This window comes from Lepidochelys kempii, chromosome 2 (assembly GCF_965140265.1).
Source record: "Lepidochelys kempii isolate rLepKem1 chromosome 2, rLepKem1.hap2, whole genome shotgun sequence".
In the NCBI taxonomy this organism is placed as follows: Eukaryota; Metazoa; Chordata; order Testudines; family Cheloniidae; genus Lepidochelys; species Lepidochelys kempii.
The window spans coordinates 189,849,742-189,861,777 of NC_133257.1; the positions used below are offsets into that span (position 1 = coordinate 189,849,742).

At 46.3% G+C, this 12,036-nt stretch overlaps 1 protein-coding gene across 1 annotated transcript in view; it reads left to right on the plus strand.

Annotated features, from left to right (window-relative positions):
• Nucleotides 1-1,171: 1,171 nt before the first annotated feature.
• LIMD1 (LIM domain containing 1) overlaps nucleotides 1,172-12,036 on the plus strand; it is a 65,750-nt gene continuing 54,885 nt past the window's right edge. Inside the window, exons 1-2 of the mRNA XM_073333151.1 lie at nucleotides 1,172-1,250; nucleotides 1,599-3,529. Coding sequence (XP_073189252.1) covers nucleotides 2,029-3,529 — 1,501 coding nt within the window. The 5' untranslated portion in view covers nucleotides 1,172-1,250; nucleotides 1,599-2,028. The remainder of the gene's footprint in view (nucleotides 1,251-1,598; nucleotides 3,530-12,036) is intronic.

A 12,036-nucleotide genomic window follows, 5' to 3' on the forward strand; every position in this document is an offset into this window, starting at 1 on the left:
AGTGATGCCAAAACCAGAGGTAAAATAAACTCTCTACTCCTGCTTGAGATTTCCCTGTTCTTGCATTCCAGGATCACATTAGCTTTTCCGCCCACGGTGTCAGAATGAGAGTTCATAGTCTACTGATTATACACCACAACCCCCAAATCTTTTCCAGAGACACTGATTTCCAGGATAAAGTCCCCCATCGTGTAAGTATGGCCTACGTTCATTGTTCCTAGCCACAGACACTTACATTTAGCCACATTAAAATTATATTGTTTGTTTGCACCCTTTTCATTATTTACCACTCCTCCAATCTTTGGATCTGTGCAAGCAGAACCCGGCATTGGATCATGCCTATGACCCCGAGACAGCAAACACTTATGCAAGTACAAACTTTACTCATCTCAGAAGTCAGTGGAATTTCCCATGTGAATAAAGTTACACATTTTAGCAGGATTGGGCCCACCCGACGCTTCTTCCCAACCACTGGGTTCTTCTACTTTTATTTTAGCAAAACATTCCACTGCAGGGTTTGTAACCCAACCACTCCGGACTTGTGTTTAGTGCAGAAGGACTTGAAAATAAATTGACCTGAACTATGAGGACTCTCTTCAGGGGAGTTGCCACCACCAAACAGCAAAGCAAAAACCAAAGAGAACTTTATGCTCAGCTTTAACAGTGAGGCAGAGAAGAAAACTGCTTTTGAATGTGACTAGACTGCGGGTGACGAGATTCTCTGCAGCAGGAGAGGTCCTGATCCTCCAAGTTACCAAGCCCGGGGGAGCCCCACGCGGGTGTCTGTCTACACGGGGTAACTCGCAGGGTGGGGGCCAGAGTTGGCACCGGATCAGGCCAGCGCTGAGGGCCACGGGTGCGAGGAGGTGATTGTGAGCAAACCCCGACCCCCCCCCCCCCGTTCGCCAGCTGTAGCCGGGCGGACCCTGGGCAAAGCGCTGGGCCCTCACCCGGGCACGGAGCAGCCCGCAGCGAGAGGTAGCAGCGGCCAGGTGGGTCCCGGCTCGGCGGGGGAACCGGCACAGGCGGAGCCGGGGCGGCTCAGGCTCCGCGCCGAGAGGCGGCAGCTGCTCCGCCGCCCCCGCCCCAGCCCCAGCCCCAGCCCCCGCCCGGGACCCGCCGTCAGCCGGGGCTCGCCCGGCTCCGCCCCCCGCCCGCGGGAAGGGGGCGAGGCCGCCACGCGGGCGGGGCAGAGAGACGCGGCACCGAGCCACGGAGAGCGGCCGCCGGGGAGCCCGAGCAGCGCCCGGGTGAGTCCGCCCGGCCCCCGGCCCCTCCCGCAGGAGAAACGTCCGCAGCCGCCGCCTCGCCGGGGCAGGCGAAGGGGCTACGTGAGGTTCCCCCCCCCCTCCCCGGGAGGTGCCGGGGGCTCCTGGCCACAGCCCCTGCTTCCCCCGGTCCCGCAGGCGAGGACCCTGGCCCCTCCCCGTGGCCTCTGGGCGGGTCCCCCCAGCCCCGCGCGGCGTGAGAGACCTGCCCCTGGCTCGCCCCTCAGGCGCGGCGCGCGCCCCCGGGGACTGGGCCTCCCGCTGGGGGCGGGGAAGGGGTTGGCAGCCTGTTTCCACGAGACGCTTACAAGCTCTCTCTTTCTTTTCTAGCCTCTCTCCTGCTAGTGGGCTCAGGCTGAGTAAGCCCTGATTGCAGGGTGAACGGGAAATCGCCTCCTCAGTCGTCATCCTCACCTCTGGGCTTGGAGCCCTTTCCGATCTTGCTTCCTCGAGGGGGCTGTCCCGCCCCCCCGATCTACAATACAAATTTGAGCTGCGTTTCTTGCATCTTATGGTTAGAAGACACGGCTGCTGCTGACCCGGTTATTAACGGGAGCTACAAACAAGAACATTTAATTATTTTTACAAAGCAGGTAAACTTCTGTAACCTTTTTCTGAGTCAAGGACGGAGCGGGCATGAAGCTGAGGATTACAAAGTAAAGTGGATTCAGTACTGACTGCTCCTACAGGCCTGGATGGCTTGCAGCTTTCATCATTAAGTTTAGCCTCGTGGGAGGGGGACGCTAGTGAATTTGCAAAAATGGATAAATATGATGATCTGGGCCTGGAGGCGAGTAAATTTATAGAAGATCTCAATATGTATGAAGCCTCCAGGGATGGACTCTTTCGGGTGGACAAAGCTGTTGGCAACAACCCGGAATTTGAGGAAACCAGGAGAGTTTTTGCCACTAAAATGGCTAAAATTCATCTCCAGAAACAACAGCAGCAGCAGCAAGAAGAGCAACTGTTGGCTGACTCTGGCTCTCTAAATGGTGGGGCCAGTTTCAGTGTCCAGCAGCAGTTTCCAAACCATCCTGTGCATGGAGTAGCTGTGGGGGCCAGTACATTGCATTCAGGAGAAAATATTGCCAAACCACCTCTGGCCACAGCATCAGTGTGTGCAGCACACCAGCTTGCTTTTCCACACCATCCACAAGCTGTTCCTGATGGGCAGCGAACAAAATTATACCAAGAGGGCAAAACAGCTAGCAAAGAATATGGCTGTAGAGAGAATCTGGGGGATTCTGAGGTCTCTGAAGGACATGGGTTCCACAGAACTGCCCATGTGAATCCCAGCGCTCCAAAGCCATCTTTTCCTTCTCTTCCCCATGGACATCATTATAATGAGAATCAGACAGCCGTCCCTGCTTGGGGAGGAGATGCTGGTAAGTTTTCCATCCCAAAATCTGGTTTGGGGAGTTCACGATCCAGTGTTAATCATAGTGATCAGCTACCAAGGAGTCCTACAAAAATCCAAGCTGATCCTCACCCGTACCAGCATCAGAAGTCACAGAGCTCCTGCAGGTCTTCTGAAAGTGGATATGGAAGCCAGGAAAATGGGAATGAAAGCAACAGACTCAGTCGGGGCTATGACCAAAACCCAACTGGTCAGAGATCTTCCTCTTTCTCACATACTCTGACCTCCTTTTCCACTTCTACAGGGTTTGATGGTGAGACAGCAGTAGTACTTCCACAACAGAGATCTTCCTCATTCTCGGCCCCATCAACATTGCCTGCACAAGCATTTTCAGGTCTGTCTGATCAATTTAGCCCAAACCCTGAGAGTGAGATGCTAGCTTCTGGAACACCACACAAAACCAGTCATGACCACTCATTATGGTACCATGACAATTCTAGCTCTTCCACGTCTAGTTCAGCTCCTACTCCATTGCCTCCAAGCGTAGATTATCAGCAAGCCAGTGCTTATCCCAAGTCTACAGCCCATTTCGTAGTTCATGGTCAAAATCACAGGCTTCATTGTCCTGGCTCTGGCATAAGTCCTGAGCAGAATTCCATCAGCGTAGCTTCACATGGGCCAATGATTTCTGATGCTCCAAGGTCTCCATTTAAAGAGGGCATAAGCAGTCTGCAGCATGACTCAGGACACCAGGAAAATTCCAGTTCTACAAAAGTAAAATTACCCTGTCAGACCCTCCTTCCACAGCAGGAACAAGGGCCATCTGCAGCTGAATTAAAATTAGAAGCACTTACCCAACGTCTGGAGCAAGAGATGGATGCTCGTCCCAAGGCTGACTACTTTGGTAAGTATATATTTCTGCAGTTGCAATCTGTAAGTTTATATTAACGCATCTGACAGTACTAACTGCTATAAGGTTCACTTCAGAGACTGGGAGGGGAAACACTTTTTTTGGCGGGGGGGCGGCGTTCAGTGGTTTATTTTTGTACTTAAGCGTCATTCACTACAGAGGCTAGAAATTATTTTGACTATGAAACATTTTTTCATTTCACTTGTTTTAAAGCAAGGATTCCATAGTAACTTCAGGAGGGAATCATGAAAGTAGGGTGAGGTGGAAGGGTTATGACTTTTGAAGTACCTTAATTAATTTTTTATCGCAATTTAACATCTTTTAAATATATTAATAGACTACCTCCTTTTCTAAAAATTGTTTATGATTCAGCTTCAATTAAAACTTAGTTTTTTAATTGATCAAAAAGTTGGACAAGGCTAAGGCTTGCAGGTATTTAACAACCTGAATGAGCGCATCTGAAAACCAGGCCATAAATGTATTGAACTCTACAGCTCAGATCCACAAGTTGTCCAGTGCTGCAAGGTATGCTTGTACTTTGCAGTGAAGAGAGAAGAAGAACTTAACATCTGTGGGTACCTGAATAAGTAGTTAAAATATTCTGCTGATTTCAGTCCATTTGATAACATGGGGCGCCAATAGCCTGTTGGCGAGTTTAATAGTATATTTTCTCTTTTTCTCAGCCATGTCATAGCTTAACAAGATAGAGGATATTTAGTCTGGTTACCCAGTTCTTGGAAAGAGTGGGTCTGATCCTGTTTCCACTGAAGTCCATGAGAATTCTGTGATTAACTTCAATAGACGCAGGATCATGCCCAGCAGAACTTTTGTTCTTACATGTTTTAGGCCTAGTCTACGCTACAGAGTTAAGTTGATGGATGGTTTACGTCGACCCAGTTATGTCAGTGTCTGGACATAGCCTTGCTGCGCTCATGTTAGTGCCCTACTACACCAACACAATAAATCCTCCTCCATGAGAGTTGTAGGGTATATGGTGGTGGCGGTAGAGTGATGCGGTGTCTGTGTAGACACTTTTCAGAGTAACAGCCATGTTAGTCTGTATTCGCAAAAAGAAAAGGAGTACTTGTGGCACCTTAGAGACTAACCAATTTATTTGAGCATGAGCTTTGGTGAGCTGTGTTCCTTAGATCAGCTGCGACACTCATAACTGTCAATTTCAGGGCTCCCTACTGGAGCTGTGACATTGACAAAAAAGGCTGATAGCTCTCTCCTGTGGACCCCGCACCAGGATCGCAGCTCAGGCTGTCACTCCGGGGCTGGGGGAGAAAGTGTTCCCTCTAATTTTTCCCACCCGTGTGCGGAATGAATTTTGTTATGTGCACCAATATGGAGGTGATGTGTGACACATTGTCTTCATATTGGTGCACATAACAAAATTCATGGGGTGGGGGTGGAGCCGAGGGGTTCAGAGTGTGGGAGGGGGCTCAGGGCTTGGGCACAGGGTTGGGGTGCAGGGATGTGAGGGCTCCGGCTGGGGATGCGGGCTCTGGGGTGGGGGTGGGGATGAGGGGTTTGGGTGCAGGAGGCTGCTTGGGGGCTATGGCGGCGAGAGAGGACTCCTTGCCATCCCCCGCCCCCCGCAGCTCTCTCTCCCCACTGCAGCACCTGGGCTGGGGGTCAGGGTGGGAGAGGCGCCTCTCCCCACCGCAGCAGCTCTGGGGCTGCAAGATATGTGCCCCTCCCCCAGCTCCACACTTGGGACCAGCCTGGGCTGTGCCCAGGCTTGGGGGGAGGGGTGCCATTGCTGTGGCAGTTTGGGGGCCAGGCTAGATGGGAGCTGGGGGAGGGATGCCCCTCCCCTGGCCCCGGTAGGTCCCCGGGCGGGTTTACTGAGTGCCTGCATGGTGCTATATAGGCTGCTGTGTGGCTACACAGCTTACAGGAGACTTAGGTGGGGGCTGGAGCCTGGCTGCTGCCCAGGCTCTCGGGTCTCTGCTTTGAGCCTGGCTGTCATCTGGGCTTGGAACCGTCTGGGAGCCTGGGTGGCAGCTGGGCTTGGAGCAGTGAGCTCCACCAAGAGCTGAGAGCCCATGCTCTCAGCCCCCCACACTGCCCCTCTTAAATCGGTGCAAGCGCTGCTGGTGAGGATGTGCTCCACCAACAGAAGGAGGGTAGTGTGGACATGAAAAACCACAATAATTACTGCCACAGCTGTATGTCGACTTAAGTTTGTAGTGTAGACATGCACTTAGATACATGGGTTGAACATCCCAAATGTAGCAGTAGCTTGAACTCTCCTTCCTAATATGAAGTAACATTTTTCACCTCTGTGCATCTTGATCCCTATGCAGACTTACAAACACAAACCAGGGGAAGGATTTCATGCTTTCAGCTTACTCTTGCTGCTTCTTGAAGGCCACCATTGCTGATGCCAGCACGGGCAGTCTATACACCAATGATACTTAAGCACTCTGGTCTTGCCAACATTACTATGAACTTCACAATAAACGACTGCAAGCTAGGTAGCTGCCAATATTGGTATCCGAAGGACATATAGATTGTTTCTCCCAAAGGTTAGTTGAGAACTGCATGGAAAGCATATTCCAGAATATCAATATGTGATGTTCCCCTGATAGAGAGTATAGTTGTAATCAAATTTAGTCCAATGAAAGGGCAGATGGAGTAAAATGCCTATTGTGTCACATTACAATGTCTTGTGTTCTTTTTGCTGCTTTTTGAGGATAGTGTTTTAAATACCATTCCTCTACTCTGAATATAGAATGGTCCACTGACAAGGCCGTGAGATCCTCTTTACTAGAGGATGCTACTTGGATTTTGGATTCACGCTGCTTTGAATGGGTGAACAGAGGAGCTAGGCTATACATACTTTAAAGTGTGTGTAGGAAGCAGGGGCATGCCAGAGCAGATGCATGTAATGGATAACTAGATTTATACCGCCTTTAAATTGACAGTAATGCAAGGAATGTGCTTTTTAACTTTCAGGAAGCATGCAGTGATGTAATGGTATTTTGGTAACATGCAAGGTCTATATGGTGGGTCCACTGAATTATTTTTATCAGGATCCTGGGGAGGGGGAAGAGATGGAGGCTCCTTAATTCCCAGAAGGATCCAGTGACAAACTCCTACTAGGAAGCTATACATGCGTAAGGGAGCAGAAATGCTAGGGGAAGAAGTAGAATTTGCAGCAGCTTTGAGTCCCAGATCTATGAAGGGAGGTTTAGTGGTGACTTCCTGGAATATTTTGAAAGACTTGATACAGTGCAGAAGTATTGTAAACTATTGCTGTCATCGTCTTGCTCTCTCATTTTCACTTTTATGCATTCAGTATACTATTTGTTACTCAGGGATAAAGCACTGAATTGTCTCTAGAGAGACAAAGTGGGTGAGGTAGTCTCTTTTATTGGACCAACTTCTGTCGATGAGAGAGACAAACTTTTGAGGCACACAAGAGGCTCTCAAGCTTGTCTCTCTCACCAACAGAAGTTGGTCCAATAAAAGAGATTACCTCACCCACCTTGTCTCTCTAATAACCTGGTACCAACATGGCTACACTACATTGCATACAGCGAGTTGACTTGAGGAATTCCAAGTACTGTATTACAGATCTGTTTTTTCACTAAGCCAGTTCCTCAAGCTACCAAAATTTAGAATTAAAAATAATTATTTTTATGTAACAATGATTTAAAAAGAGAACAGCAACAGTTTGTTTTGTTTTAAACGTTCCTCTGCATTATTGTGAACTCAAATGCAACACCTCTGCTGTTACCTCAGAACCAGGAATTGAAATTGGCTAGAGACACAAGTGCAAATGATTGTTCCTGAAAATGCTTTCATGTTTGGTAATCTGAAATGCTATTCGTAACACAAGTGTCAGGAATGGATGTTATTAATAAAGAGCTGTGCTTCTAACAAGGGAGATTTTTGTATCTACTACTGTGTGAAAACCAACTTTGGTAAACGCGAACATTTTTTTAAAGGACTAAATCCAATATAGATAGGATTCCTCTGAGGAGTAACAGCCTGTCTAGTTATCTGCCAACACAAGATTACCAGATTACCATACAAAATACTTCTGGCTTCTCAAACCATATATGGTATGGGAAAGGAAGGAAAGAATCAAAGAAGTCCGGATTTTTCAATAATGCATACGTATAAGCAGTGTCAGAAAAATGAGTCTTGCTTGGGTCTCTCGAGCTTTTTTCATTTTAAGAGTGTTTTCTGAAATGCTGACTTCACTGCAATGGATTATGCAGTATTTCAAAAAAGACATAAGGAAACTGAGGGGCTATCTGTACAGTCAAAATCAAAGGCTATTATCCAACTTTTGGTTAGGAATAAAAAACTTTGAGGGGTCTGTTTCTGCTACAGTGGAGAAAGAGCCCTGAGTCCATATGACAGATCTGGAAGTTAACTTTGATTTTATTAAAGTTTTAGACTGCCATTGTCAAGGAAGCCTGTGGGAGCTAGGTGCCTGAATCAAATGAATTTCTGTGGTATTGGGGTGCCTAACTTTTTCCTTAGGTTCCTTTGAAATTTCCTCATCTTCTCTCACTGGCTAAAGTTAAGGCTAGATTTTCAGGTGTGAGCACAGCAGGTGGACTGCAGAAATGTGCATGGGCCCACTGTGTTGTAGGAGAACACAGAATTCTGAATGAAAATCATACAGTTCCAGGCCTGATCATGCACCATCGAAGCCAATAAACCTCTTACTGTTGATTTCAATGGAACATGATTAAGCCAAGTGTGCCTGACTGTCCATTTGTATGTGCAGTTACCCAGTTTGCATGTACAAACTCAGGTTTTTGCAGGTGAAACAGCTGTGCGCACACATTATGAGTGTACCTCTTGTGCCCATAGATGGAAATTTGGCTCTTGGTGTTTTAAAGACACTGGTTATCAGTAGCATTTTAAAACAAACTCAATGTGTTTTTTCATATTATGAGTGAGTCTTAGGTTTTTAAGGTCTAAATCCTCTCATTACTACTCAGGGTAGAGCTGATAAGCTGTTGGTATTTTATCAGAGCCCCAGGCATCCTAGTTTGAAGCTGAACACTGAGATGCTTTGTAGCAGGCAAGCAGAGTGGATCATGTAGTTGAGTTTGAGGATTTTTCCTTTCACCAAATTAGAACTCAAGATGAATCATTTACCCAAGTGGAGACTTGGACTCTTGGCATGTGCAGATGGGTATAATTAGTTGTCAGAGCAGAGGACAGTTGTGTAGTGAACTTGGTGTTTCACTGCACAATCCTTGCAATCCGATAGCTGGTATTGCCACCAAAATGTTTCAGATGCTGAAAAGGTAATTTGAGGGCTGCTGCAGTGGGAACCTCAGGTAAAAATAGAAGAATTTTCTGAGATTTGTTTTACATGCACACTTTATGGGCTGGAGATAAGGGCAGCTTTCCCTGTGGAAATGTGTGAATGTGTTCATTTCTTCCTGCTAGATGCATGGCGGTCGCTAGAAAAGCTCTGATGCTGGAAGAAGTTTCATGTGTGCGGTGCGGGGAGAGGGGGGCAGGAAGAGGGGAATCGTGCAGTAACTCTTCCAACATTCCTCATTTCAGAACATGAATTAGTACACTTGTGGACAACACAAAGCTTATCTCTGTGCAAGGAAGCAAGTGAATAAATATTTGCCTGGGATATGACTCTTTAGGATTAAAGCTGTATATGGCCCTCCTCCCCTCTCCTGGAAGCTGAACTAGACTTTGTAAATAAAAATGGCTATTTTAAAGGGTGGGAGAGAGCAGTGACTGAGGATCAGCAGTGGTGGTGGTGAGGAAAAGGCTGCAAAAGATATGGAGCCTGATTCACTCTGCCCTGTACTTGCTGCAGTCTTTTACACCAGTGCAATGTGAGTGTAAAATGCCACCAAATCAGAATGGTAGCATTTTGTGCTCACTTTGCACAAGGGTAAGTGACACCACAAGGTGTAGGATAACTGTGAATCAGGCCTAGGGGTTTTAAACACCTTGGACCAAGTTTTCACAAGTGCGCAGACTATGGGTAATGTGTAAAAATTGCATGTAGTGACCTGTTTCCTCTTTGCATACCCAATTATCTGCATGGGCAGTTAGCAGACTTGTGCCAACCATTGAGTGGTGATTGAATAGGTATTTAGCCACATTTGCCAAGGACTCACTGTTCACATGAGCCTCCATCCCGCTTTGGAAATTGGTTCTTTGAGGAGCATTATTATTAAGTGTTGTTTTGTAGTATGCAAGGGCCTGCCAAGCACTTCTCAGTACACAGGCTCCTGCCCCAAAGAGCTAACAATGATAATGGCACTGGCCTCCTTTGTAAAGCACTTTGAGATGTACTGATGAAAAGTGCTATAAAAAACCTAGGTGGCAATGGTAGTACGTTCTAACGTAGCCATGGCTCAGTGAAATGTGCAACCACAAAACAGAATTGGGGTATGGGGAAGGTCAGGAGTTAGAGCAATGAGATTAGAGTTACTTGGGAAGGGGAATGTGCACACCATTTGGAAGCAAGTTGTGTCCTTCCTTTCGTTTTTTATAATGTTGTGTCGTTGATTTAGTTCTTGTGGTCCTCATGGTAGAAATGGGTTTTCAGGAGGGAGAATGAGAAGACAGTAGTGGCCAGCCAGCAGTCAAGACTCATAATTGATGGAGCATAGGGGTGAGATGGGAACAACATAAGAAAAAAGGTGGGGGAGAGTTAACGCAAAAAGCAAGACCATGACACTTGTAGCTGTTGGGTGCAAATATGTGGGAAAGAACATACAGAAACTGTATTGGAGACATTTAAATGAAAACAACTTTATTTTTCTTTCCAAATGTGACTAATTGCTTCTACGTAAATCTAGCCAGCTATCGGGAGGGGCCACAAACATGCTTTAGTTAATATTAATGGCTGTAATTCTTGAAGCAACATAACAGCTAAATAACTGTTAAAACTGCTGGTGAAGAATGAAATTATTTATCAGAACCAAATGTAGGTATCAAGGGTTATAGAGAATAAATGAGAGGAATAAGAGCCACAGAATTGCTAAATGCCAACTCCAGATTTTGACCCAGTAAAGGGTCTTTATTATATCACCCAAGTCTACCCTGAGTCATGCCCATGTTGTCTCCTCATCATCAGGGGCTGTATTGGTGAAATGGCAGAATGTGGCCTATTGTCTGAACCAAAGTATCATACCCTCACATTCTCCCCTCTATGGCTAAGGCTTTCTGCTGAGAAAGTACAGGGGGGCACAGATTTAAATGTGGCAGTGAAATATTTTGATTTGGACTCTATGTCCCAAAAGTTCATTGAAAAACTGTGTTATTGCTTTTCAACTGAACAGACTTTGGTGGATGAAAGTGTAAGGCCCCAGTCAGTCGTACAGAATGCTATAATTCAGCATCATTTCATTGAATTCTTAGCGAATTAGGGATTATAAGGAATTAGAAATGAAGTAGTAACATTTGGAGGAGAAAATGTTGTTTAGACTTTGAAATTTGTGGCAAACAGAAATCCAATTGTTGAACTTAGTGGGTGGGACTGACATTTTGGATGATACCAGAGGATCAGATTCTGCTTCTGACAGCTCTGGGATGTCTTCTGACCTGCTAGACATGTGAGCCTGGGCTGTTTCCGGTGGCAGCGTTTCTGATTAATTAAAATGAGGAAACTAAGTATAAGAGTTGGGACACAGCTTGCAAGACTTGTTTTCAGTCCCAGCTGTGCTCCAAAGGTCCTGTTGTTCAGAGCCTCAGATGTAACATGGGGCAGTTGCTTTCCACATGATGCTAAATGGAACAGTGACTTCTTTGTTGATCAGAGGCAAGCTGCCCTAGAAGCAGAAATTAAACTGAAATCAGCAATTTATGTCCTTTCCCTTTCCAAATATGGTTACCATTCTACCAGTGCACTTGAGTGTGAACTTACTAGCACTTCACATGTGTAATTTTTCAGGCTCGTCATAGTACTGACAAAAGAGATACCTTAGAGTACATTTTAATAATACACTGTGCAGGGTTAAAGGTGTGTTGCCTGATTTTCAGATGTGGATAATTTAATAGAACGTCTTCATCCTGTGTTTTTAGATGCTCAAGTTGGCACTTGCTTGCCTAAATAATGTGCAGGTCTGAGCATCCAAATGCAGATACAGGCATCCTACTAAGGCACTCATTTTTGAAACATAAGCATATATACAGTATTCAGCCTTATGCTTGAAGTTGAGGAATAAGATTTCTCTACTTTTACTCAGGCCTAATCTATAGTAGGAAATTTCCTTGTTGCAGCTGGTGAGTATCAGTGACATGTAGCTAAACTGATGGTGATAACTGTTAAACTGTAGGTATAGGCCAGTAGAAAGCACACTCAGCAGCATTACAAAACCCTGGAGTTAGGACTTGCTTGGAGCTAGAACTACAGTTCTGAAATGGAGTTGAACACTGTGTGTACTGCTCTCCTCTGGCAATTAACCTGTGATCAGCTGTAGCTCAGCATACATTTTGCAGATTCCTGTCATCAGCGATAGGTTTGTCCTAGTGTAGAGCAGGCCTGA